This window comes from Capra hircus, chromosome 28 (genome assembly GCF_001704415.2).
Source record: "Capra hircus breed San Clemente chromosome 28, ASM170441v1, whole genome shotgun sequence".
Taxonomy (NCBI): domain Eukaryota; kingdom Metazoa; phylum Chordata; class Mammalia; order Artiodactyla; family Bovidae; genus Capra; species Capra hircus.
The window spans coordinates 13,311,602-13,334,676 of NC_030835.1; the positions used below are offsets into that span (position 1 = coordinate 13,311,602).

The 23,075-nt window shown below is 41.0% G+C and overlaps 1 protein-coding gene and 1 pseudogene across 1 annotated transcript in view; one reads left to right on the forward strand and one right to left on the reverse strand.

The window, feature by feature from the left end:
* Positions 13,090 to 23,075, reverse strand: part of C28H10orf11 (chromosome 28 C10orf11 homolog) — a 1,150,860-nt gene continuing 1,140,874 nt past the window's right edge. The window contains exon 7 of the mRNA XM_018042510.1: positions 13,090 to 13,252. Coding sequence (XP_017897999.1) covers positions 13,173 to 13,252 — 80 coding nt within the window. The 3' untranslated portion in view covers positions 13,090 to 13,172. The remainder of the gene's footprint in view (positions 13,253 to 23,075) is intronic.
* The window catches only part of LOC102181000, a 128,958-nt pseudogene continuing 127,064 nt past the window's right edge, over positions 21,182 to 23,075 (forward strand).

Consider the following 23,075-nt stretch of genomic DNA (forward strand, 5'->3'; position numbering starts at 1 on the left):
GAGATAACAACAGATGAAATATGTTGGAAGCAGGAGGGGAAAGAGATTTCTGAGTGATTACCTAGAAAGACATTGGTCTAGCTTACAAGCAATAGATAACTGAGTAGATGAGACTCAGCTATAAAAAGGTGACTAACTTTAGAGTCCCCACTCTAGGAATGACGCAGATATTGTGCTTTGGTCTGTTTCAAAGTATCCAACTTGAGAGACTGCTCTGACTCCAGGAATGAAGTCGATCACCTAAAACATTTCCAAAACTTCCTTTCTGAAAATGCCTTCAGAGTTTTTAAGTTCACCATATAGTTATTTATACTTGGGTATCACTGTATTTTGCAAAGCACTTTCATATGCATCGTATCTCACAAAGTCACTAAATTTCACGTCTCAAGAAACACTGCAGTCCCCTTTGCCTTCGGTGATTGTTCACTTCAGCTGCCTTTGGACAGTTTCATTTCCTCCCCTACCTGAGAAGGAAGTGAAAGCCAGACAAAGGAGCAAAGCAGGGAGCAGGACAGAAGGAGAAGCTGGCCCTTAGGTTCTGGAGCTCCATTCATAACCATCCCCTAAGATGGAGTTTTCCCAAATTTTCAACATAACTAATGATTTCCTGACTGAAAGCAGAAACCAGGATGTGAGCTTTCCAGGCAATTAATTCTTTAAAGTCACTATGCTAAGTGTTCATAGAAAGGCTTCAAAAAAAATCTTAAATCATAGAAAATGTTTTTCATTTGAAGGTATCTTGGGTTTATTTATAGTGTACTTTTAAAAAACTTATTTCAGGGAATGAATTGGGTCACAGAGTTATGGAATGCTATTTTTTTTTTCTTTTTGCTCACCCTAAGCCTCATTTTATGAATGATTTGTAACTTCTATTTTTTTATTATTATTATTTTTAAAATTTTTATTTTTACTTTATTTTACTTTACAATACTGTATTGGTTTTGCCATACACTGACTTGAATCCACCACGGGTGCACATGCGTTCCCAAACATGAACCCCCCTCCCACCTCCCTCCCCATAACCTCTCTCTGGGTCATCCCCGTGTACCAGCCCCAAGCATGCTGTATCCTGCGTTGGACATAGACTGGCGATTCGATTCTTACATGATAGTATACATGTTTCAATGTCATTCTCCCAAATCATCCCACCCTCTCCCTCTCCCTCTGAGTTCAAAAGTCCGCTATACACATCTGTGTCTTTTTTGCTGTCTTGCATACAGGGTCATCATTGCCATCTTTCTAAATTCCATATATATGTGTTAGTATACTGTATTGGTGTTTTTCTTTCTGGCTTACTTCACTCTGTATAATAGGCTCCAGTTTCATCCATCTCATCAGAACTGATTCAAATGTATTCTTTTTAATGGCTGAGTAATACTCCATTGTGTATATGTACCACTGCTTTCTTATCCATTCATCTGCTGATGGACATCTGGGTTGTTTCCATGTCCTGGCTATTATAAACAGTGCTGCAATGAACATTGGGGTACATGTGTCTCTTTCAATTCTGGTTTCCTTGGTGTGTATGCCCAGCAGTGGGATTGCTGGGTCATAAGGTAGTTCTATTTGCAATTTTTAAAGGAATCTCCACACTGTTCTCCATAGTGGCTGTACTAGTTTGCATTCCCACCAACAGTGTAGGAGGGTTCCCTTTTCTCCACACCCTCTCCAGCATTTATTGCTTGCAGATTTTTGGATCGCAGCCATTCTGACTGGTGTGAAGTGGTACCTCATTGTGGTTTTGATTTGCATTTCGCTAATAATGAGTGATGTTGAGCATCTTTTCATGTGTTTGTTAGCCATCCGTATGTCTTCTTTGGGGAAATGTCTATTTAGTTCTTTGGCCCATTTTTTCATTGGGTCCTTTATTTTTCTGGAATTGAGCTGGATAAGTTGCTTGTACATTTTTGAGATTAGTTGTTTGTCAGTTGCTTCATTTGCTATTATTTTCTCCCATTCAGAAGGCTGTCTTTTCACCTTGCTTATATTTTCCTTTGTTGTGCAGAAGCTTTTAATTTTAATTAGATCCCATTTGTTTATTTTTGCTTTTATTACCAGAATTCTGGGAGGTGGATCATAGAGGATCCTGCTGTGATTTATGTTGGAGAGTGCTTTGCCTATGTTCTCCTCTAGGAGTTTTATAGTTTCTGGTCTTACATTTAGATCTTTAACCCATTTTGAGTTTATTTTTGTGTGCGGTGTTAGAAAGTGATCTAGTTTCATTCTTTTACAAGTGGTTGACCAGTTTTCCCAGTACCACTTGTTAAAGATTTTGTAACTTTTAAGATTTGTTCCAAAAGAGGACTTTCAAACATGTTTTGAGCAACATCATCATCAGAAAAATGTGAATTTTACAAAGAGAATGCCTTTCACTGAGATATTGCAGTGAAGAAAAGCATGGACTTTGGGCCTAGAGAGCTTGAATTAACATCATGGAATTCACAGCTACTCACAGCTACTACCTATATGTGAAACTGTTAGTAACTCAATTGTGTCTGACTCTTTGTGACCCCATGGACTGTATCCTGCCAGACTCCTCTATCCATAGAATTCTCTAGGCAAAAAGGGAATGGCTACCCACTCCAAGTATTATTGCCTGGAGAATTCCAAGGACAAAGGAGCCTAGTAGGCTACATACAGTCCATGGGGTCGCAAAGAGTGGGCTATGACTAAACAACTATCACTTGCACCATTATGTGACCCAGTCTCATGACTGAGCCCTTCAGGGCCTTACTTTCCTTATTTTTAAAATGGGGATGAGAGCACTGACCTGATGGCATTGTTGAATGATTAAATTAATTGATAGCTATAAAATGTTTTTACAGTATTTGCATAAGTGATAATTATCATTACCTAATTAGATTCATAAAATTCTGAACTTCATTCCTGACAGGAAAAATACCTCATTAATTTACAGTCACCTATCTGAAGTTTTGAGAAGACTGTGATGCTAAGCTACAAACTTAAAGTGTGTTAGTTCTATTCATCATGGATAAATAATAATTTAATTATGTCTGACAAGAGTTTGTTTTATAAATAATATTACTCTCCCTTTGAATTTCTCTTTAAATCTCATTTCATATATAAAAACTATATACTAAGAATATACATATGTATATATAATATGTAGGAATTATATAAGTATATATAACATATATACACACATATATAAATATATTTAAGAACATATATATATATACACATACACACACACACATATACATACATATGTGAGTATATATAAGAACTGAATCAATGGACATGAGTTTGAACAAACTCTGGGAGAGAGTGAAGGACAGGGAAGCCTGGCATGCTGCAATCCATGGGGTTGCAAAGAGTCAGACATGACTTAGGGGCTGAATCACAAAAAAATAAGAATTATACACTGAGAATAAAGATTAGATTCTGTTTGAAAATTTCAACTGAATGAATGACAAGGCCTTCTATCTCCAGGTATGCAGTCTCTGATATAGACAGCCAGGTGTGTCCACAACCAAATTCATACAGCCTGCTGGTTGCTTGAGGTGTAACTAGAGAAGCTCCTATAAGGCAGACCTTCTCAAATCCATCCAAGCTGCACATCACCTTGTCATTCTGCTTCTTGACATTAACCTTCCTTTCCTGTTTGCTTGTTAACCCATTTCCACTGCCCATTTTTCATGTTTCCACATTCTACATCGTTCTAAAACAGAATGAAGTAGTTTGCTTGCTTCATCCAGGATAAAGAAAGTGGGAGGGTGGATTTTTCAAGTGAAAATCTCTTTGATGAAAGAGACTCATCCTGTTTAATATGCAACAATATGTCTGTAAACACAGCCTAATAGACTTCTGTGTATTGGAACCGTTCTTTCTTTCATTCATAAAACAATTATACATTGAGCATCTGTGCATGCAAGGTATCCTTTAGCCCAGAACAAAACAAGTCCTTCCCTTTATTTGGACGAAAAATACACGCTTCCATAAATATATAACATGTCAGGGGGTGACAAGCGCAGCAGAGGAAATCTAAGCAGGGTAAGTGGAGTGCAATGGGGGGCGGGAATGCTTCTTCAGATAGGGTGGTCTCGGAAGGCCTCTCTAAGGAGCTGACATTTGAGCAAAGACCTGAATGGTGAGTACAAAGTCCAGTACTGGCCAGTGTGGTTGGAGTAAGGAGAATGCATGGAGAGCGATAGGGAATGGTATTTGCATTTACTTTTGCTTCATTCTCATAGCCATTGGGACATTGATTTCTCTAGAACAGATCATACAAGGCCATATAGGGTCTTGAAAGGACTGTGGCTCTTACTCTAATGAGATGGGAAACCATGGGCAGGGGAGACACAGATTATGATTTCGCATTTTTTAAAGGATTGCACTGACTTCCTGTGAAGAATAGACTGAAGAAAGGCAAGAGTAAAATCGGGAGACTGGTGAGCAGTGGAGTCGGGATGAATGATCCAGGTGAGAAATGACAGCAGCCGGGATCAAGATGTTAACTGTAGATGTGGTGGGAATATGGTTGCATCTGGAATTAATTTCTCACTGTCATTTCTGGGCCTTAATTCATGTAGTTCTTTCGTGCAATCTTTAACATTGTGCCCATCATAGCATATAACGATTATTTATATGTATAGCAGTCTGCAGGAGTTGGTGATGGACAGGGAAGCCTGGCGTGCTGTAGTCCATGGGGTCACAAAGAGTTGGACACGACTGAATGACTGAACTGAACTGATATCAGTCTCCTCCAGATAAAAGTGATCCAGAAGTAAGCCAACCTCTTATTACTCTTTTATTTCTAATTTCTAGGATATTGAAGGTGCCCAGCAAACATCTTTAGAGTGAGTGCATCCCCAAGTGTGTCATTCTGGATATGGATTAGCATAGGTTTTAAAGTCAGTTTCAAAACCAGAGAGGGCAACCTGAACTATGGAATTACTTAGAAAATATTTCTAGAGAAATCACTGATCCAGTAGGGGTGGGAGGAAATAAGAAGTACATGCAAATGTTAGTGTTTTTCAATTAAATAATTAAGCCCAATTTTCACTCACAAATGTCCTCCTATGTGTGCCTAGTTTCTTGACTACTGTACTTTAATAAAATAGGTGTTGTGCTTGATTAAATGTTATATCATAAAATAATTCTAGGGAAAACATTTATATGTTTATAATATGCATATGTGCTTATGCACATATGTATGAATGAAACAGCAAAGAATCCAGGAATAAATATTGCCCATTAAGAGGTCCACTGACCAAACTGCCGAAAAAGCATTGCAAAATCCATTTTAATATATGATAAGTCAATATACTATATGACACATAAAATATTTGTAGTGTAAACCTATAGGTCTGGCCAATAACCAGACCACCTGACCTGCCTCTTGAGAAACCTGTATGCAGGTCAGGAAGCAACAGTTAGAACTGGACATGGAACAATAGACTGGTTCCAAATAGGAAAAGGAGAATGTCAAGGCTGTATATTGTCACCCTGATTATTTAACTTATATGCAAAGTACACCATGAGAAACACTGGGCTGGGAGAAGCACAAGCTGGAATCAAGATTGCCAGGAGAAATATCAATAACCTCAGATATGCAGATGACACCATCCGTATGGCAGAAAGTGAAGAGGAACTAAAGAGCCTCTTGATGAAAGTAAGAGAGGAGAGTGAAAAAGTTGGCCTGCAGCTCAACATTCAGAAAACTAAGATCATGGCATCTGGTCCCATCACTTCATGGGAAATAGATGTGGAAACAGTATCAGACTTTATATTTGGGGCTCCAAAATCACTACAGATGGTGACTGCAGCCATGAAATTAAAAGACGCTTACTCCTTGGAAGGAAAGTTATGACCAACCTAGACAGCATATTCAAAAGCAGAGACATTACTTTGCCAACTAAGGTCCGTCTAGTCAAGGCTATGGTTTTTCCAGTGGTCAGGTATGGATGTGAGAGTTGGACTGTGAAGAAAGCTGAGCACTGAAGAATTGATGCGTTTGAACTGTGGTGTTGGAGAAGACTCTTGAGAGTCCCTTAGACTTCAAGGAGATCCAACCAGTCCATTCTGAAGGAGATCAGTCTTGGGTATTCATTGGAGGGACTGATGCTAAAGCTGAAACTCTAATACTTTGGCCACCTCATGCAAAGACTTGACTCATTGGAAAAGACCCTTATGCTGGGAGAGATTGAGGGCAGGAGGAGAAGGGGACAACAGAGGATGAGATGGCTGGATGGCATCACTGACTCGATGGACATGAGTTTGAGTAAACTCCGGGAGTTGGTGATGGACAGGGAGGCCTGGCGTGCTGCGATTCATGGGGTCACAAAGAGTCGGACACGACTGAGTGACTGAACTGAACTGAACTGAATAAATTGGAGTTAAGATTCTAATTTTTTTTTCAGTTAAATTTAATTTGTTAGGCAGCAGTTAAGCTTGATTTGTGAAGAGATGTACACTGACTCTCATGATAGTAACCTCCACCCATCATAACCTCTTTAAACTTCAAGGAATGCATGGACTATTTAAGTGCAAACCTTTTACAGTGTAGTGCAATTCTTTGACAATGTATCATTCTCAGCTGGGTATATCAAGTAAAGTTTTAAAGGAGGGAGAGGAGAGTATTTCATTTGGAGGCATGCTCTTACATTTATTATGTTTGAGCAACATAGAGAAAGTTAATGTGGCTACAGAAAGTGGATTATATACTATGGCTCTGCAGATAATGGAGTTTTGGGGGAGATTGTCTTTATATGCACATAGGCAAATATGGATGTTGGGAATGAAACTTTGTAAATAGGTAAATATGGATAGTATTTTGATGAAACTTAGTTTTATATATAAACTTTCTGAAATAACTCATGTACTATTTTTCACTTAGTAAAAATGGTATCTCCTAATTGAAACAAAACTGCTCTGTTATACTTTAAACAGTGGTCTCACTATGTTCAAATTAGGTCTCAAAGGTTGTAGATGGGGAAAAACCAAAATCATCATGATTCTGTGACACCACAGCCTAAGCAAGTCACGGAAAGTAGGTAACTGTTTTATAAGAAAAGAAGGCACAAAGCAGATATTAATTAATGAGGTATGATACAGATACATTTTTCTATGTAGCACTGTAACGTGAGTAAAAGCTGACTTACTGTGGAGCTCACAGGCAAGTTAGAAAGCTATTTACAATGTCATTATAGGAGTTCTCTGCACAGATTCTAAAGTCTCTCTCTCTTTCTCTCTCTCTCACACACACACACTTTTCAGGCTATTTAGGATGACTTTTGACAACTCTTTTTGATAAGCCAATTAATTAGTTAAAATATTTTAGAAATGTTGTTATTGTTTTAAATAAGTTATTGCAAGCCCAGGACATTTTTTTTTTCTAGCAATTATGCTATAATAGATAGCCTGAGAAACTTTAAATACAGGGTAAAAGAGTACATTTTTTTTAATGAAAGACTGAGTTAAATAGAGTATTGTTGCATTGTGTTAGCTGCTGTTGTGTCTGACTCTTTGCAACCCCATGGACTGCAACCCCATGCCAGGCTCCTGTCAGAGAATTTTCCAGGCGACAATACTGGAGTGGGTTGCCATTTTCTTCTCCAGGGGATCTGCCCAACCCAGGGGTCGAACCCAGGTCTCCCGTACTGCAGGAAGATAGTTTACCATCTGAGTCACCAGGGAAGTAGCAGAAATATTAAAAATCAAAGCACTAAAAAGAAAGAAGAGGAACCCAAGTTGGAAAGGTGGAAGTAAAACTACAATTGTTCATAGATGACATCATTCTATAGATAGAAAACCCTAAACACACCACCACCAGAAAACTACTAGAGGTCATTAATGAATTCAGTAACGTTGCAGGATAGAGTTAATATACAGAAATCTGTTGCATTTCTACACACTAAGAATTAACCATCAGAAAGAGAAATTAAGGAAACAACCCCATTTACAATTGTATCTAAAGAATAAAATATCTAGGAATAAACCTACCTAAAGAGGTAATAGACCTATGTATGGAAAAATATTAAGACACTGATCAAAGAAATTGAAGATGATACAAACAGATGGAAAGATATGCTGTGTTCATGAACTGGAAGAATTAATATTGTTAAAATGACCATACTACCAAGGCAATTTTCATATTCAATGCAATCCCTATGAAAATCCCAAATGCATTTTTTTTACAAAATTAAAACAAACAATTTTAAAATCTGTATGGAAACACAAAACATCTCAAATAGCCAAAACAATCTTGAGAAAGAACGGAGCTAAAGGAATCATGCTCTCTGATTTCAGACTATATTACAAGGTTACAGGAATCAAAATAGTATGGTACTGGCATAAAAATGGACACAGATCAGTGGAACAAAATAGACAGCCCAGAAATAAACCCATGCATTTATGGTCAACTAACTTACAATAAAGGAGGCAAGAACACACAATGGAGAAAAGACAGTCTGTTCCATAAATAGTGCTGGGAAAACTAGACAACTGCATGTAAAAGAATTATATTAGAACATTCTTTACTATCATACACAAAAGTAAACTCAAAATATAAGACCAGATACTACAAATCTCCTAGAGGAAAACCTGGGCAGAACATTTTTTGACATAAATCAGAGAAATAGTTTTTGAATCTGTCTCCTAAAGTGAAGGAAATAAAAGCAAAAATAAACAAGTAGTGCCTAATAAAACTTAAAAGCTTTTGCACAGTGGAGGAAACCATTGACAGAATGAAAGGACAATACACTGAGTGGAAGAATATATTTACAAATGATATAACCAATAAAGGATTAGTATCCAACGTTTTTCCAGTAGTCATGTATGGATGTGAGAGTTGGACTACAAAGAAAGAAAAGATGCTTTTGAACCATGGTGTTGGAGAAGACTCTTGAGAGTCCCTTGGACTGCAAGGAGATCCAAACAGTCCATCCTAAAGGAGATCAGTCCTGAACACTCATTGGAAGGACTGATGTTGAAACTGAAACTCCAATACTTTGGCCACCTGATGTGAAGAGCTGACTCATTTGAAAAGACTCTGATGCTGGGAAAGATTGAGGGCAGGAGGAGAAGGAGACGACAGAGGATGAGATGGCTGGATGGCATCACCAACTCAATGGACATGAGTTTGGGTGGACTCCGGGAGTTGGTGATCGACAGGGAGGCCTAGCGTGCTGCAGTTCATGGGGTCGCAAAGAGCTGGACACGACTGAGTGACTGAACTGAACTGATCCAACATATATAAACGACTCGGATCAAAGATGATTCCATTTTGATGAGAAAAAACTGCTCAACACCATTTTTGTGCTGAACATCAGCAAGTTTTCTAATTGGCATCAACTGTCTTTTCCCTTTCTTTTCCTTATTCCCTCAGCACTGTATATCCTTATCCACTAAGGTTCACATGTTAATTCTGCACCAGGATCTGCTTCAAGCTCTCCTTTGCCATGATTCCATGTATTACCACTTACATCATTCTTACTTTAGCCACTCATCCCTAGACATATTCCAAACTTAGAATTTTCTCTTCTTTCTTAGGAAACCTCCCTTGTCCTAGGCTGCCACATTCCATGCTACTCTAGAAAAAAACCAGCATATGCTAACACATTAATATGTAATAACACTGCCTATCCCACTCACCAAGTGGCAACTTAACATTCAGGATTATAATTACCCAAAGGAGAACTACCACTGCTGGAAATTTTCAGGTAAATTTGTAGCAAGATAATCATTTCAGAGAGGTGACTGTCTTTGGATGTTCTTGAGATCCTCTAAGTATTTGCTGATGTACTAGAAATAACACACTGCTTCATCAAAGGCTGATGGTCCATCACACAAACAAGTAACTAACATGTCTTGGGCCCTTCCAGTGTTCCTCCCCTTTCTAGGTCTTAGTCGTGGTACTTTACAGCATGGTATTTAGACAAGTTATAGAGGCCAGAGTCAAGTCATACTCACAGCCTTCTGTAGCAAAGGCTTCTTCTTGGAAAGAGAATTAGGAAAAGCAGATGGTGAATGTCACATTGGATCAGCTGTGCTGTATGGGCAGAATGGAGGGGTCTCAGTGGACTCTGTGTTGTCCACCCTGGGCTTTAGACAGCAATGCACATCTGACTTAGGCTGCTTTTATGATGAACAACCACCGAACACTCATTGTTTTGATGTAAAGAGCCCTGCGGATTGCTTTTGATCTGCATATTAACAAAGACAAGAAAGACAGCCAGGTTACTTCTTAGAAGCAACAAGAAAGACATTTTCCCTTGAAAATGTGCAAGATACATCCCTGCTGGAAAACACACACACACACACACACACACAAAACAAACAAACAAAAAATGAAAATCCTTTTATCCAGAATCTGTGGCTCGCTTTCTTGTATTCCTCAGTACACACGAATATGTGAAAATGCACAGCATTCAGACGTGCAGCTTGATCGAGTGATAATCTCTTATAATGTTCCTCTATTTAAAGCAACAAACAGATGGAGGGTTTATGAGCAAGGCTGGTAAAAGTAAAAGCAAATGATTGTAATAGTTGTACTTTTAATAGGATTCCCCGCAATCAAAAACATTATTCCCCAAGGAACAAATTGTTCTATAAAATTACATTACTTAGGAAAGAGACAGTCCGCCCTGCCTTTGCTGAGGCGACAGAGGACTCCAGGATGGCCTTTATTTCAGGGACTCTCAAGTCAAATGGGTGTTCTGGAAGGACAGAGGGCTACCCGGCTCCACAATCCCGAAGAAGAAACTCAGTGGAACAGGGTCAAAAGTAGAAAGACCAAGTGGCGAAAGGCGGTATAAAGTATGTCTGAGCCTGGACTAAATTTATTACCTTCTAATTCTCTACTTTGAAAAACAAGGTTTGGGAAATTCCTAGGGATTTAAGCTAAGCATGCCGCATCGCTCCCTTCTGTGCCAATTCAGACCAAAATCTCGCTCAAGCACAGCAAATCTTCCTTAACAAACAGTGGAACTGTAAACAATCCAACACTAATTTGTTATCATTATCCCTCTTTAAGAGAAACAGAACTCACTATAATTCTATCATTAAGATGAATATACCGTTTTAAGGCCTTTACGTAAATTATAATTAAAGCTCATCTCAATGAAAGTTATTACACCATTTTGAAAGAAAATAAACAACCCAAAGAGAGGGAAACAATGTGGTCCATAACTCGCTCCAAAAATATTTTTTGCCTCCAAAGCTCGCATTGAGGGAGACATTCTTGTGCATGATACAAATGGTTCTGACATTAAGAAAAGTAAACAAGTAAGAAAAATAAAGATGGAAAAATTCTGTGGTCAGTTCACAAGTGCTTTTTTATTGTTTGAGGCAGGGTTAAAGCCTTTTATAAAGACAAGGATATATGTGCCACAAGATTGGACGTGACATTGGCCTAGTCCAGCTGCCCTTGCACAGGACTCCGGCTGCCCGTAATATGCCACGGACGAACTGTGCGCTGGTGCTTTCAAACAAAGAACCAGGGTGGGGCTGAATACAGCCCATTTAAAGCATCATCTCAATGCTGTTTTGTAGGTCAAAAAGAGTAAGGATACCTGACTCTGGTTATTAATGGATTTGAGAGATAAAGCCAAACATTTAATATTCTCTAATATTAATGGTCTTAAGGGTTTTGATCTAAATTTGTCTCAATAACTGATTACTGAATGCTGTGTGTAATCTACAAGAGGGACTCCTGCCAACACCACTGCAAGTCATTCAGGGACTGTGTTAACTCAGTAGGCCAGAGGCCATGGAAGTGGACTTGAACAGAGAAAGCGGGCTCTTCTTGGGTGTCTCGGGGGTTCTGAGACTTAGAGACCTTTACCATAGCAGCTCTCTAGTCTTTTGGTATCCATAAATAGGCACGAGTCTCATTTATGTTTTGTTGTCCTTAAACTAACTGAATACTGGGAGACCCTGGACAATGAACACTTGGTCTAAATAAAAATAAACATAAATGCTACTGTGTCAAGAGCAAAGAGCCTTTCAAACATCCTCTACTGGTGCACCAGTATATTACATGGAATTACAGCCATCCAACCAGCATGATCATGCTCATTTTCCTTGTAACATTAGGGCTGGAATATAAACAAAGGTATACAAAGACCATCTCACAAGCTGTGGATTTCATTTCTGAGAGATTCTGAGAAATTAAATTCAAAGGATTTGTGCCTTTTATTAAAAACTGTTTGGTCTCATGAGTGTTTTCAACAGCCTCCACTTTCCTTTTTAACTTCCTGACCTGCTCTATCTTTTATCATCTCACTACCTTTATATAGCACCCAAAGGAGCAAGCAAGCTCCAAACACACATATGGGCATAGACATAGCTGGGAGGGTATGTGGTTAAAAAATAAATAAATAACAGTCCTTGGATAGAATCTGGTGTTGGGAAAGATGCCTGACACTGCCTGGTATTCAGGGCAAGAGGATTTAGCAATGAACAAAAACATGGTAAAATCCATGCTTTCGAAGACAAGGTTTAGTGACAGCAATTTACTCCGAACAACAAATTGTAAGAGCACAAAGCTCATCATAAAAATACAACATGGCTAAGAACTCACCTCTTCTGTTCTTCAAAAAACTGCAAACTGAAATGAATTGCCCGTGATAAATATGCTAAAGGATGATGAGGATGGGGTGGGAGGGGACTCTACAGAATACAAAAGATTAAGGTTTAAGGGAACTAACAGAAGGGAGGCTTCCTCTAAACTGACTCTGTCACTAGAAATCAACCCACAGCACAATGGTATCAGAAGGATCTCTGCTCAGAAGGATAGGCAAGCTGAAGACACAGTCTCCCGCACTTGACAACAGCCACTGAGCATGCTCGGGGAGGCCCCAGGTGTGACCTCTGCTCCCCTGTGAGCAGTGGAGGGGCCAGGCAATCTATCATGGTGTTCATCCTGTCAGCCCTGGTGCTTCGCCACCACTGTCTGTCACCCTAGTGGATGAGACCTGCTTAAGGGCAATCACGTCAATCTCTATGTGACCACTCAGTCTAAGGCAGAAGGATGATCCTGACAGGCCTGGCAAAGTCAGCAGAAGGTACCAAAAGCTAAAGTCATAGCTTTCCCACAGAGAAGGGTTGTAGGCCATTGTCTTTTCATTTTGCTTTTCCTTTATTTCTGCTTTTTTTTTTTTTTTTTTCTAACTCTCATGTCACTGGCTAAGGCATAGAGAACTTGCCTTTCAGAGCTGGTCATCACGGATGAACCTGTTGCCCTCTGAGTTTTTCCCGTAGTAAATATAGCGACACTTCCCCAGGACACCTGCAAATTAAAAGATACACAATTATTACTGGTGGCACAAGTATTATAGCAAGAAAACACTGGTGCTGCATGGCACAAATATAATCACAAAGCCCATGGGCGGTGGCAAATGGATTAAGCCCCCAAAGAGAAGGACCCTACTTCCTCGTCCTCAGGGTTGACATTCAAATAAAATGCCAGCAGAGCACAGGCTCCTAGGAAGAATATTTTTCCTGAACGATCTGTTGTTTATATTTTAAAGAATTTTCTAGTTAGGCCAGTTACTTCCCCAAACAAAGCAAAACCCTCATTCTCTCTCCAAGTTCCCTTAGTGGACTTTCTAAAAATGGAAAATTAAGAATTGAAAGATGGGCTCAGCCCAAACACAAGATATAAAACAATCCTTCTAGAATGTGGAATTTCAAATCCTTTATCATGAATCAATTTTGTTAATATCCAGACAGAAGCTTCCAAATCACAGCAGACATCAAGTACATAATGGATGATTAAGGAAGGATGGTGTTCACAAAACGCCACATGGAAAGTAACGGTGCCTCCAACAGTGAATGGTTTCTTCTTACAGGGGTCCTGAACTATACTCTCAGGTTCGGATGCACTTGATTTTCATCTTCAGTTTTATTTTAAATAATTTTGTGGCTCCATATACAGCTTTTCTCTCTCTTACAGAGATTATAAGAGGACTTTAAATGATGCCCCTAGAATAAGGTCAGATCTTTCAATCAACTCATCATTTATCCTAAATACCCATAAGCAATCACTTGCTATAGCTATTTTGAAAGCGTTGAAGGATTATTAAGAAAACATCAGTTTTTTACATGAAAATATTTATAACTACAATTTGATTTTTGCTACCTTTGGTTTCTTTCCTTCTAATTTTAGAAAAACTAACTTAAAACTCAGTTTCATGGAATTATCTTATTACTAATAGTACTTGAGTCTCTGAAATGTGCATAACCAGAAAAAAAGGTGTCCATAACACATAAATTCATGAAATACAAATCTGTCTGTAAAAATAGTTACCTCTATACATGTTTTTCCCCATTATTTTGATAGTGTGAAACTAACAACCGCCATCTACTATTCATCAGGGATAAATCAGCACTTGAAAATCGAGCAGGTTCTTCACATCAGAAGTCCTATGTGGTAAATACTTGGGTCACTGAACAGGAGATATTTCTCCACTACAGAACTGTAGACTGTATTCTTCAACATGGATTAAAAATGACTTAGAAACTTCTAAAGACAAGGCAGATGTTCCTTGGTTTGGATGACTTGGGACAACATGGAGAACTGCTGGGGTCACAGAATCTCTGCAATTTTGCAGTCGAGAGAGGATGACATCATTTCATGGCCTCAGAATGGGCCTTGGGCTGGCTGTCATCACCTCTGCTTCCTGCCAGGGTCCCCTGAGAAAGTTCACTGTGGACCACTCCTCACCTCTGGGCATGCTTTCTCCTTGGCCGCCAGTCCCCGAGTTTTGCTTTCCAGTACTGGTCTGGTGCCTGGAAACACTGAGGTTGGATGAAACCTCCCTGAGACCCTTCTTGGGGCCTAAATTATTCTTTTGGCTGTTGACACTGAGCTGTTCCCTTTACTGAGCTGAATTACACAGCACCTGGAATTGTGCTAGATGGTCATCAGAGCCCGGACAGGTGTGTGGGCATAGCTCTTGAGGCTGCAGTCCTGAAACAGCACCCCCTACAGGCCTGGGTGGGAGTGTCTCAAAAGTCTGAAAATCCACAAGGGGCTTCCTTAAACATAACTGATTCCAAGAAATCCTCAAGAATGTGGACGGATGAGGCTATGGGATGTTAATTTCTCTCTACAGCAGCAGGACAGCAAGAAGTTTTATAAAAAGAAATGAATAGGGCTGTCAGATGTTATAAAGAACATAGTCTTTCTCTTGAGTGAAAGAATGAAAGGCAGATACAGACACAGACACAGACACAGACACACACACACACACACACGCACACACAAAACATCAGCAGGCGCATTTACTGCAGGAAACTCTCCAGCACATTGGGGATTGAATTTCTTCTCTCTGCGCTCTCTCCACGGCAAACTTCAACTGCAGACCTTGCCTATAGACAACCTGGATAGCAACTGCCCTTCTAGAAACAGGCTGGATATTCCTGAACGTGCGCTGTAATGTGGAGGGAGGGGATGTGTTCTGAGGCACGCACAACCCTGCCCTTCTTCTGGTCGGCACTGATAAAAGTCCTTTTTAAGGCCTGCCCTGTTCCTGTGGGCCTGAAAGTGAGAATGTTTACAGACACCCCGGTGAGAAAGGGCTGTGTGGTGAAGGCAGGAGTTTGTGGCAAAGTGTCAGAGCTTGGAAAATGAGGCAAGGACATGAGGTATTAATATTGTCAGTGATCTCTTGACGGGAAAACAGATACCGCGCTCACCCTCAGATTTAAATAGACATCAAGTGCGTTAATGACAAGAGGGCCGACTTCAAACAAAGGGGCTGTGTGGTGGGGAGCAGAGCCAGTCTCCGGGCTGGCATAACCGGATCTGAAAAGACACTGTCAGGGCTCGAGACAGGCCCAGGACTGTGTGCGGTGACAGAAAACAGAGATGCTGACAGAGATACCAGAGCCGTATTATGCCAAGGAGATTCTAACACTGCCTGCTGCTCTAACAAAAGCTGACATCACTCCCCGGCACTTGGGGTCTTCTTTGCCTGCTCCTGCACAGCGTTTCTCCCCAGACATCATTACGAAACTTGCTACCCCGGCCAAGTTCCTAGCAGCCCTGTTCCGTTAGAACACTGGGGTCATGAGGCCCAAGGATGACCTCAGTCCATCTAAATTTGGACTCTGCAGGAGGACCACACTCATACCCCCTGGTAGCCTGGCTACTTGAGGTGGTCAGAGCGCCAAGGTGCGAGGAGCTGTCACCTTGAATAAAATCCGGAAAGGAAGGCCCTCAGTCTGCGGGCTCCTCCAGGAAGGCGCAGGGACAGCCTGGCAGCCCGGCAATGAAATCCAGCTGCTGCTGCTCCCCTGGGGAGAAAGGTGGTACGGCTAGCGACAGTTAAAGTCAGATGAGATTTCTGAACTTGCATCGCCAACGACTGCTTAAATTGACCAAGCGGTAGCCTCCATTGAGCCGCTGACCTGAGCTCACAGCTGGGAATGGATAACCCTGCCCCCAAAGAGGATGTTCATGCTTAATAAATAAATAAGTAAATAACATTAACATGGCGGGGGGAGGTGGGGGCGGGAAGCCAGCCCTAAGACTTCATTTGTCATGAAGGTTATTTGTCACCTAATAGGATCTGTTCATAAATGAAGCGACACGGTGACTGTGTGTTTCCCTCTCTCTTGTTCTCCCCCGGCCTTCCTTCTCCATCATGGCAACTACCATAAGCTGTGAAAACTATGGAGGAAACAGCTTGCTTGCAAAGAACGTTTTGATGGGGAGGCGCTCCGAGGTTGGAATTCAGGAAGCTGCTGGTGGTGACTCGGTAGGCGGTGGTCTCTGTGTACATCTGCAATGCACTCACTTGTTTGTATCTCTTCAAACTCTAAATGCCTTGGGACTAGATGGGGAACAACACATTTAATGGTGTATGTAGTGTTTCTAATTAAAATATCTGGCTTTGCCTATAATAAGTGAAGCAGGCTTGCCACGAATCAGGCTGACGTGTAGTCTGCGCGGGGGTTTCTTTTGGGGAGCCCTGAAAAATGACAGTGCCCCTGTCCCCTTGGGAATCTTCTCCTACCAAATGAGACAATCTAATTTTTCTTAAGTAGCCAGCTCTGCCATCACTGTAAGCTCTTAAAACTTTAGTTCTGGAAAGGATATGTCGGGGAAAATCTATTTTAAAGAGGTCCTTTATCTTTAAAATGTCCCCCGCCCCCACACTCGGATGGGTGTTCTAATTATGCAGGTTAGGTTATGACTTTGGAGCTGCCTGGGGGTTGGGACTCAGCATCTTTTCTTGGCTGCACTAGTGTGGCCACGGTATAGATAGGACTGAGGAAAACCCCAAGTGTCCTGGGAAGGACATCTTCAGATACCCTGCAGAGGCGAGCAAACACCCCAGGACTTGCTGACATCTCATATGGCCTTGTCTTACCATCTATTTAGTAAGGGGAGGTGGGGAAAGACCTGTATTTAAATCCAGTTTGGCCCCTAACAGCTGAGGACACATACCCACATACGTTCCCTCACTGGGCTGGTTTCCCCATTTGTAAAATGAGGGCAAGGGGCCAGATATTCCACAGTTCCACCTTGCTTGTGAAATAGATGATTCAGCATTTCTGAATGTTTCCCTTACGAAGGATGCCAGGTACTATACTGCCTGATGTAGAAGCCAGAGCCAATTGTTAATCAAAATTTGATTTGGACTAAGTCAGCTCTTGAAACCCATCCAGTCCATTTTCCTATAATACATAAAAGGGAGCTCTGCTGGACCTCCAAACACCCAAGGAAAGAATTTCCACTCACTTTCTTGCACCCTGCATTTCATACCTAGAGCTGGGACATGCTCACCACTAATTAGCTCATGTCCCCCTAGCTTTGACATAGCTCGGGTCTCCTAACTCTATGTTTGATAGAACTGAAGACTGAATATCAGAGTAAACGGTCTACCATTTGTATTTTAGCTGTGGAAGAATAATAGTCTTTCCTCATACAAAAATTCACCTGATGATGGAATACCGGCTGAACCAATAACATGGAGAAAGTATAGATTTTATTATCACTAATAATGTTAGTTTTGGTAGTCATTGCTTTAAATGCTATTATCACAAATATATGTAGGTGTAACTGTGTAATGACAAATAGATTGTAATCTATTTGTGATCACTAGCACCTTCCAATCAGTGCTACAGTGTAAGCAAGGGACAGAGGACTCCTCATTCAACTCCTGTTCTCCCATCTGTATGGATAAAGCAAGGAACCAGACTCTTTGTGGCCTCTGAAGAGTGATGATGATATTGTGAAGATGTGGGTGGGCCCAGAGATGGAAAGAATATTTGGAGAGTCTTTCTGGTTCATTATGGAAGGTTCTGTATGACATTATCCATAGTGTGAACATGTCACCTCTACAATAATCCCTCCTCCTCAATTTCTAATACCCAGTGCTTCAAACAGTAATTAGTACTAAGGAGGTGTTCAATAAATATTTGAATAGATAAATTTAATACCATTCAAATTATCTGTACACAATTTAAACAGAATCCAGAAAGTGAGGAATTTCAGTTGTTAAACACTCATACTTTAACCTTCGTTAAGATGACAGGCATCTGAAATGTTTTTAAAATATACACAGATTAAATATTTGCAAAGTAACAGAAGGCAACAGCCTCAATTCCTCAACACTGATGTTGTTTTTAAGCTCAACACTTTCCTCCCACAAAAACAAAGCAATCAGGACGTCTGGTTAGAGAGAGCGCAGTGGACTGAAGGAACATTATCATCCAGCCTTAAGAGCTGTAAACATCATACAGGGGAAAGGACATTCCCCAGAAAGCGCATTCCTCGGCCTTTGTTCTGTGCAGGTCCTAAGTAAACCGGGAACTAGAAGGCATAAACAGCTATGCTTTATGGTCTTGAGAAGTGGCTGGAGCAATACTCTGAGGTCAGCCTGTGTGATGGACTATCGGCTCCACGGTGGACATCACACAGGATTCAGCAGAGCTTGCAGAATTGCAGGCTCCAAGCACAACAGCCTCCTTCAGCATAAGCTACTTAAGAACAAAGAAAAGATTTTAAAAGAAAACAAAAAGAAGAGAGATTTCAAAATGGTATTAAGGGAAGGGGTTGCTTGGGAGCAGTTTTAGGGGAAGCAGGAAGGACAAAGTCCACCTTCTGTGGGGAGCATATTTTCCCTTCATTTGCAGACCCATCTGGGAAGTCTTAGGTTGGAAATAAAATGGGGACAGGCTCTCCACCGGACCCCTGGGAAGGGAGAGAAGACAAAGTGAGACTTCCTCCCAAACTATCTGAGCATGTTTTCAGGCCAGAGTCCTGGCCTGTAACCTGCGTCTTGGCTTGGAGCAGGGTGCCGTGATGATGAAGCACTCACTAAACTCCAGAAGGCGCAGCCAGGCTCCTGCTCTCCTCTCCCAGGACTGGTGGGCATGCCATCTTTGCCAAGCACTGAAGTGGCCACCTCAAACAGCGCTGCTCAAGCCTCTCAAATGAGTGCACTGTTTTAATCTCTTCTCCTTTCTTATATAAATCAACCCCAGGAGGGATATTCTCACCCTGCTCTCCTGACTCTGATATTTTGCCATGGTGAACCTCTGAATGCTGCCATTTTGACCCCCAAGGTGCTCTGGCTGAAGGCTTATGAATATAACACAAACTAGCCTGGTACTTTTTCTTTCGGGAAACATTAATTATTCAGAGAAAACTACATTTCATCAATTTAATTTCTTAATTTTTAAATTCAAAGTCAAGCCATATTCTATTTTTAACATTTTCATTTTTCTTTTATTGAAATTATTTTCAAAGGGGATTAATTCTTTTCCATGTAATTTTGTACATTAAGGTGAAATCGTCCACCAGCTTTTGGCAAATATCAAATTTTACTGGTTATACCTTCTAAATCTCTTTAAGTCATTAATTTGCACAAGGTTACATTTCCTTGAGTAAACTTTTGCAGATGTAAATTGTGACAGGAAGAATTCAGTCCTCTGCTGAAGTTTAGACGACACATTGTATTGTGTGTCACGTTAGCTCACTTCAGGTTTATTTTGTTTTCATTATTGCTACAAAGGCTAATTCCTTTCCATGAATTTATGCAGTTTTCAATATGCCGACAAGATATACACCTTTGGTCACTTTTTCATCCATCATAAATTGCCCTGTGTGCAGGTTTAGCTGCTGTCAGTTTATTCTGGATTAAGTAAATGGCAGTTTGTATTTATTTTTAGCAGAAAGAGTACGCAGGACATATGTAAATACTCTGGATGCACAAGAGGATCTACACCGTGGGTTATAATCCTCTGCTTCTTACCAAATACCATCCGAAAAACCACAGTAGGGGTCATCTCATCAAAGGTTGGGATACATCTGTACACTGAAAGAAAGCTGGCACAAATGCTGGGCATCACCTCCCTTTGAGAAAAGGACACTTGGCCACATGCTCAGCCCGCTCCAGTGAGGCCTGAAGGAAGGTTAAACCTTCTACTGAGAGAGAACAGATTATACAGCCTCCTTAGACAAATGCTGGGCCTTGTCAAGTCTCACCCGTGTGTTTGTAAGGAAGAGAAAAGCTGGGGAAGGAAACCAGTCAGCGGGGAAAGTATCTTAGCAAAATCACTACTGAAGGTGAGAGGAATGCAAGGCTGAGAAGCTAGTGCCCTCCCCGCTGCACCTCCCCACCCCCGCCAGCCTGACGAGGCTGCAGGAACAGTCACGTGAGCAGGCAGACAAGTTGACATGTGACAAGCCAGAGCCTGTGGAAAATGCACTCGGGCTCCCAGGGCAGCTGAAATGAGGCTTGTCATTTTAGAAGAGAAGGAGGAAGGAGAGGATTAAAAAGATGCAGGGCCAGTTTCTCCCTCAAAGAGCCTGTTAGTGGGAAGCATGAAAGCAGGGGCAGGCCTGAGAGACATGCACACCTTTGAGTGGATCCCTAGTAACCAGACCCGCAGCCTCACTGTGAGCCCCCAGGCCCTGTGCTCCAGGTTGCAGAGGCTGCAGCCCTTCCCAGACCTGACCAGATCATTCAGTGTCCTCTCCGCACTGAGGAAGTACGAAGCTGACAGATTTAAAAGTTATCTGGCGGTGGATGTTTCCATGATGTGAATCCTGGCAGAGAAACAGTCAACATGCTTTTCCTCAGATGTCAATGCTCTTTAAATTATTTTGTACTGGGGGTCGTGTGCATAGGCAGAGATGGACAGGAAAGTATCCCAGGTCTGAGTGTGGGCTCCCTTGCTCCCTTGTTTAAACATCGGTAACATGATTGGCTCTTACCTCAATACATGCTATATTTCAATCAAAGAGGAACATGTAAATGTCAGAGATCAAATGCCACAGTAAATATTTCCATGCTCCCATTACATCCCCTCTTCAGAAAACCAAATCAAACCAAACCAAACACAAAAAATAACAACCAATAACCCACCGTTGCTAAATCTTCTCAGCAACCCAAAATTTGAGTTTCCTTTTCAGGTTACATATTTTTGTGTGTGTGCCAGTTAAGAATGAAGCCAGAAATGGTTTTCACTCTGACTTCCTAAACAATGATTCACTCATTCACTCCTATGATACTTGATTATTTTGCTGTGCTTTCTAGTCAGCTCGAACACAGAATAGGAAATCTTTCTTTGAAAGTATTTCTTTAAAGGTATTGAAGAATTCTCACTGAGACAGAATTTAAAGATCTTTATTTTCAGTAAAGGACCAAGAGGAGGTTCTAAGGGGCTTCCCCAAGGTCACACTAGCAGACCAGACACGATACGACTACAGTGCTATCTTTCTTGCTTGCTTGTGGGATCTCAGTTCCCTGACCAGAGATCAAACCCATGCCCCACTGCAGTGCAAATGCAGATTCCTGACTACTGAACCTCCAAAGTCCCAGCAATGCTATCTTTCCAGGACAAATCCCTCTGAATTATAGGACACTGCCCTTAGGATAGAAGAATGTCAAAGATACACAACCTGATTCACACCTACTTTTCCACCAGAGTAAAGCCAGTATTTGGTCTGTGTTCCCCTCTCCCCACCTCCCTATTCTAAGTAGGGTTTAATGGATCTGAGATGGGCTGCATTCCAAGTGCACGCCAAGATGGGATGCAAATGAGTTCAGATTCATGAAGATCCCTCTGCGCTCCTCGCTGATGGACAGCCCACCAGCCAGGCTGTCAGTCAAAATGGACAGTGGTCACGTGGTACGGCTTCATTTTTATTTATTAAGTTTTTGACTGAAGAACTCAGAAATATTTCAGATAGGAGAGAGAAAAGGAAAAAAAATAAAATTTCACCCCTTTATCACCTCTGCCATCCCTACCGTGATTTCCACATTCATCTTTTCCACCTTTTACGTGAGGTTGGGAGTGTGGCCACTAGAGGGCAGCATGAATTTAGGAAAAACAGCTGCTTTCTTAAATAAATAAATAAATAACTGATGGCAACGATTCGGGGAGGGCCATTAAAGTCACACTGGGCTTTTGGTCACCAATTATAGGTTCTGTAATGATCAATACGTCATGTTTGCTCAATCTGTGCTGAATGCTTCCTGGGAATGGGGTTACCAGACACCTCCTACTGCTCACCCCTCCTTTTGGATGCCTCTGGTCTGGATTTCAGGGACTAATTTTCTTTCCCATCAATTGCTCTAATTAGTCTTCTAGGCTCAGGGTTTGGGGATATTTGCATATCACCTGTATAAATGTAAAGAAATATGCAAAGATAAACAGATAGATTCCCATACTTCTTAGAAAAAGTTTGTTTTTATCAGGGATGTATACAAGGAAATAAGCCATTCAATGGCATGGAGTTACTAATCATCATTTGATAGCAAAAAAAAAAAAAAACAACGTGAAAAACATAAAAATTAAAGAAAAACTGGGTCAATAAAACATACAAAAAGCATGTGTGCTCCATCCATGCAAATCCTGGCTGCCTTCCACCCAAAGGTTGTCTTCCTTCTTAGAGTATCTGCCCAGGAAAAGAGAGGTAGACAAATCTAGGAGATTGGGATTAACACACAGACACCACTATGTATAAGATAGATAACTAACAAGGACCTACTGTATAGGTAGGGACCTCTACTCAGTATTCTGCAATAAGCTATATGGGAAAAGAATCCGAAAAAGAAAAGAGTAGATACATGTATATGCATAACTTAATC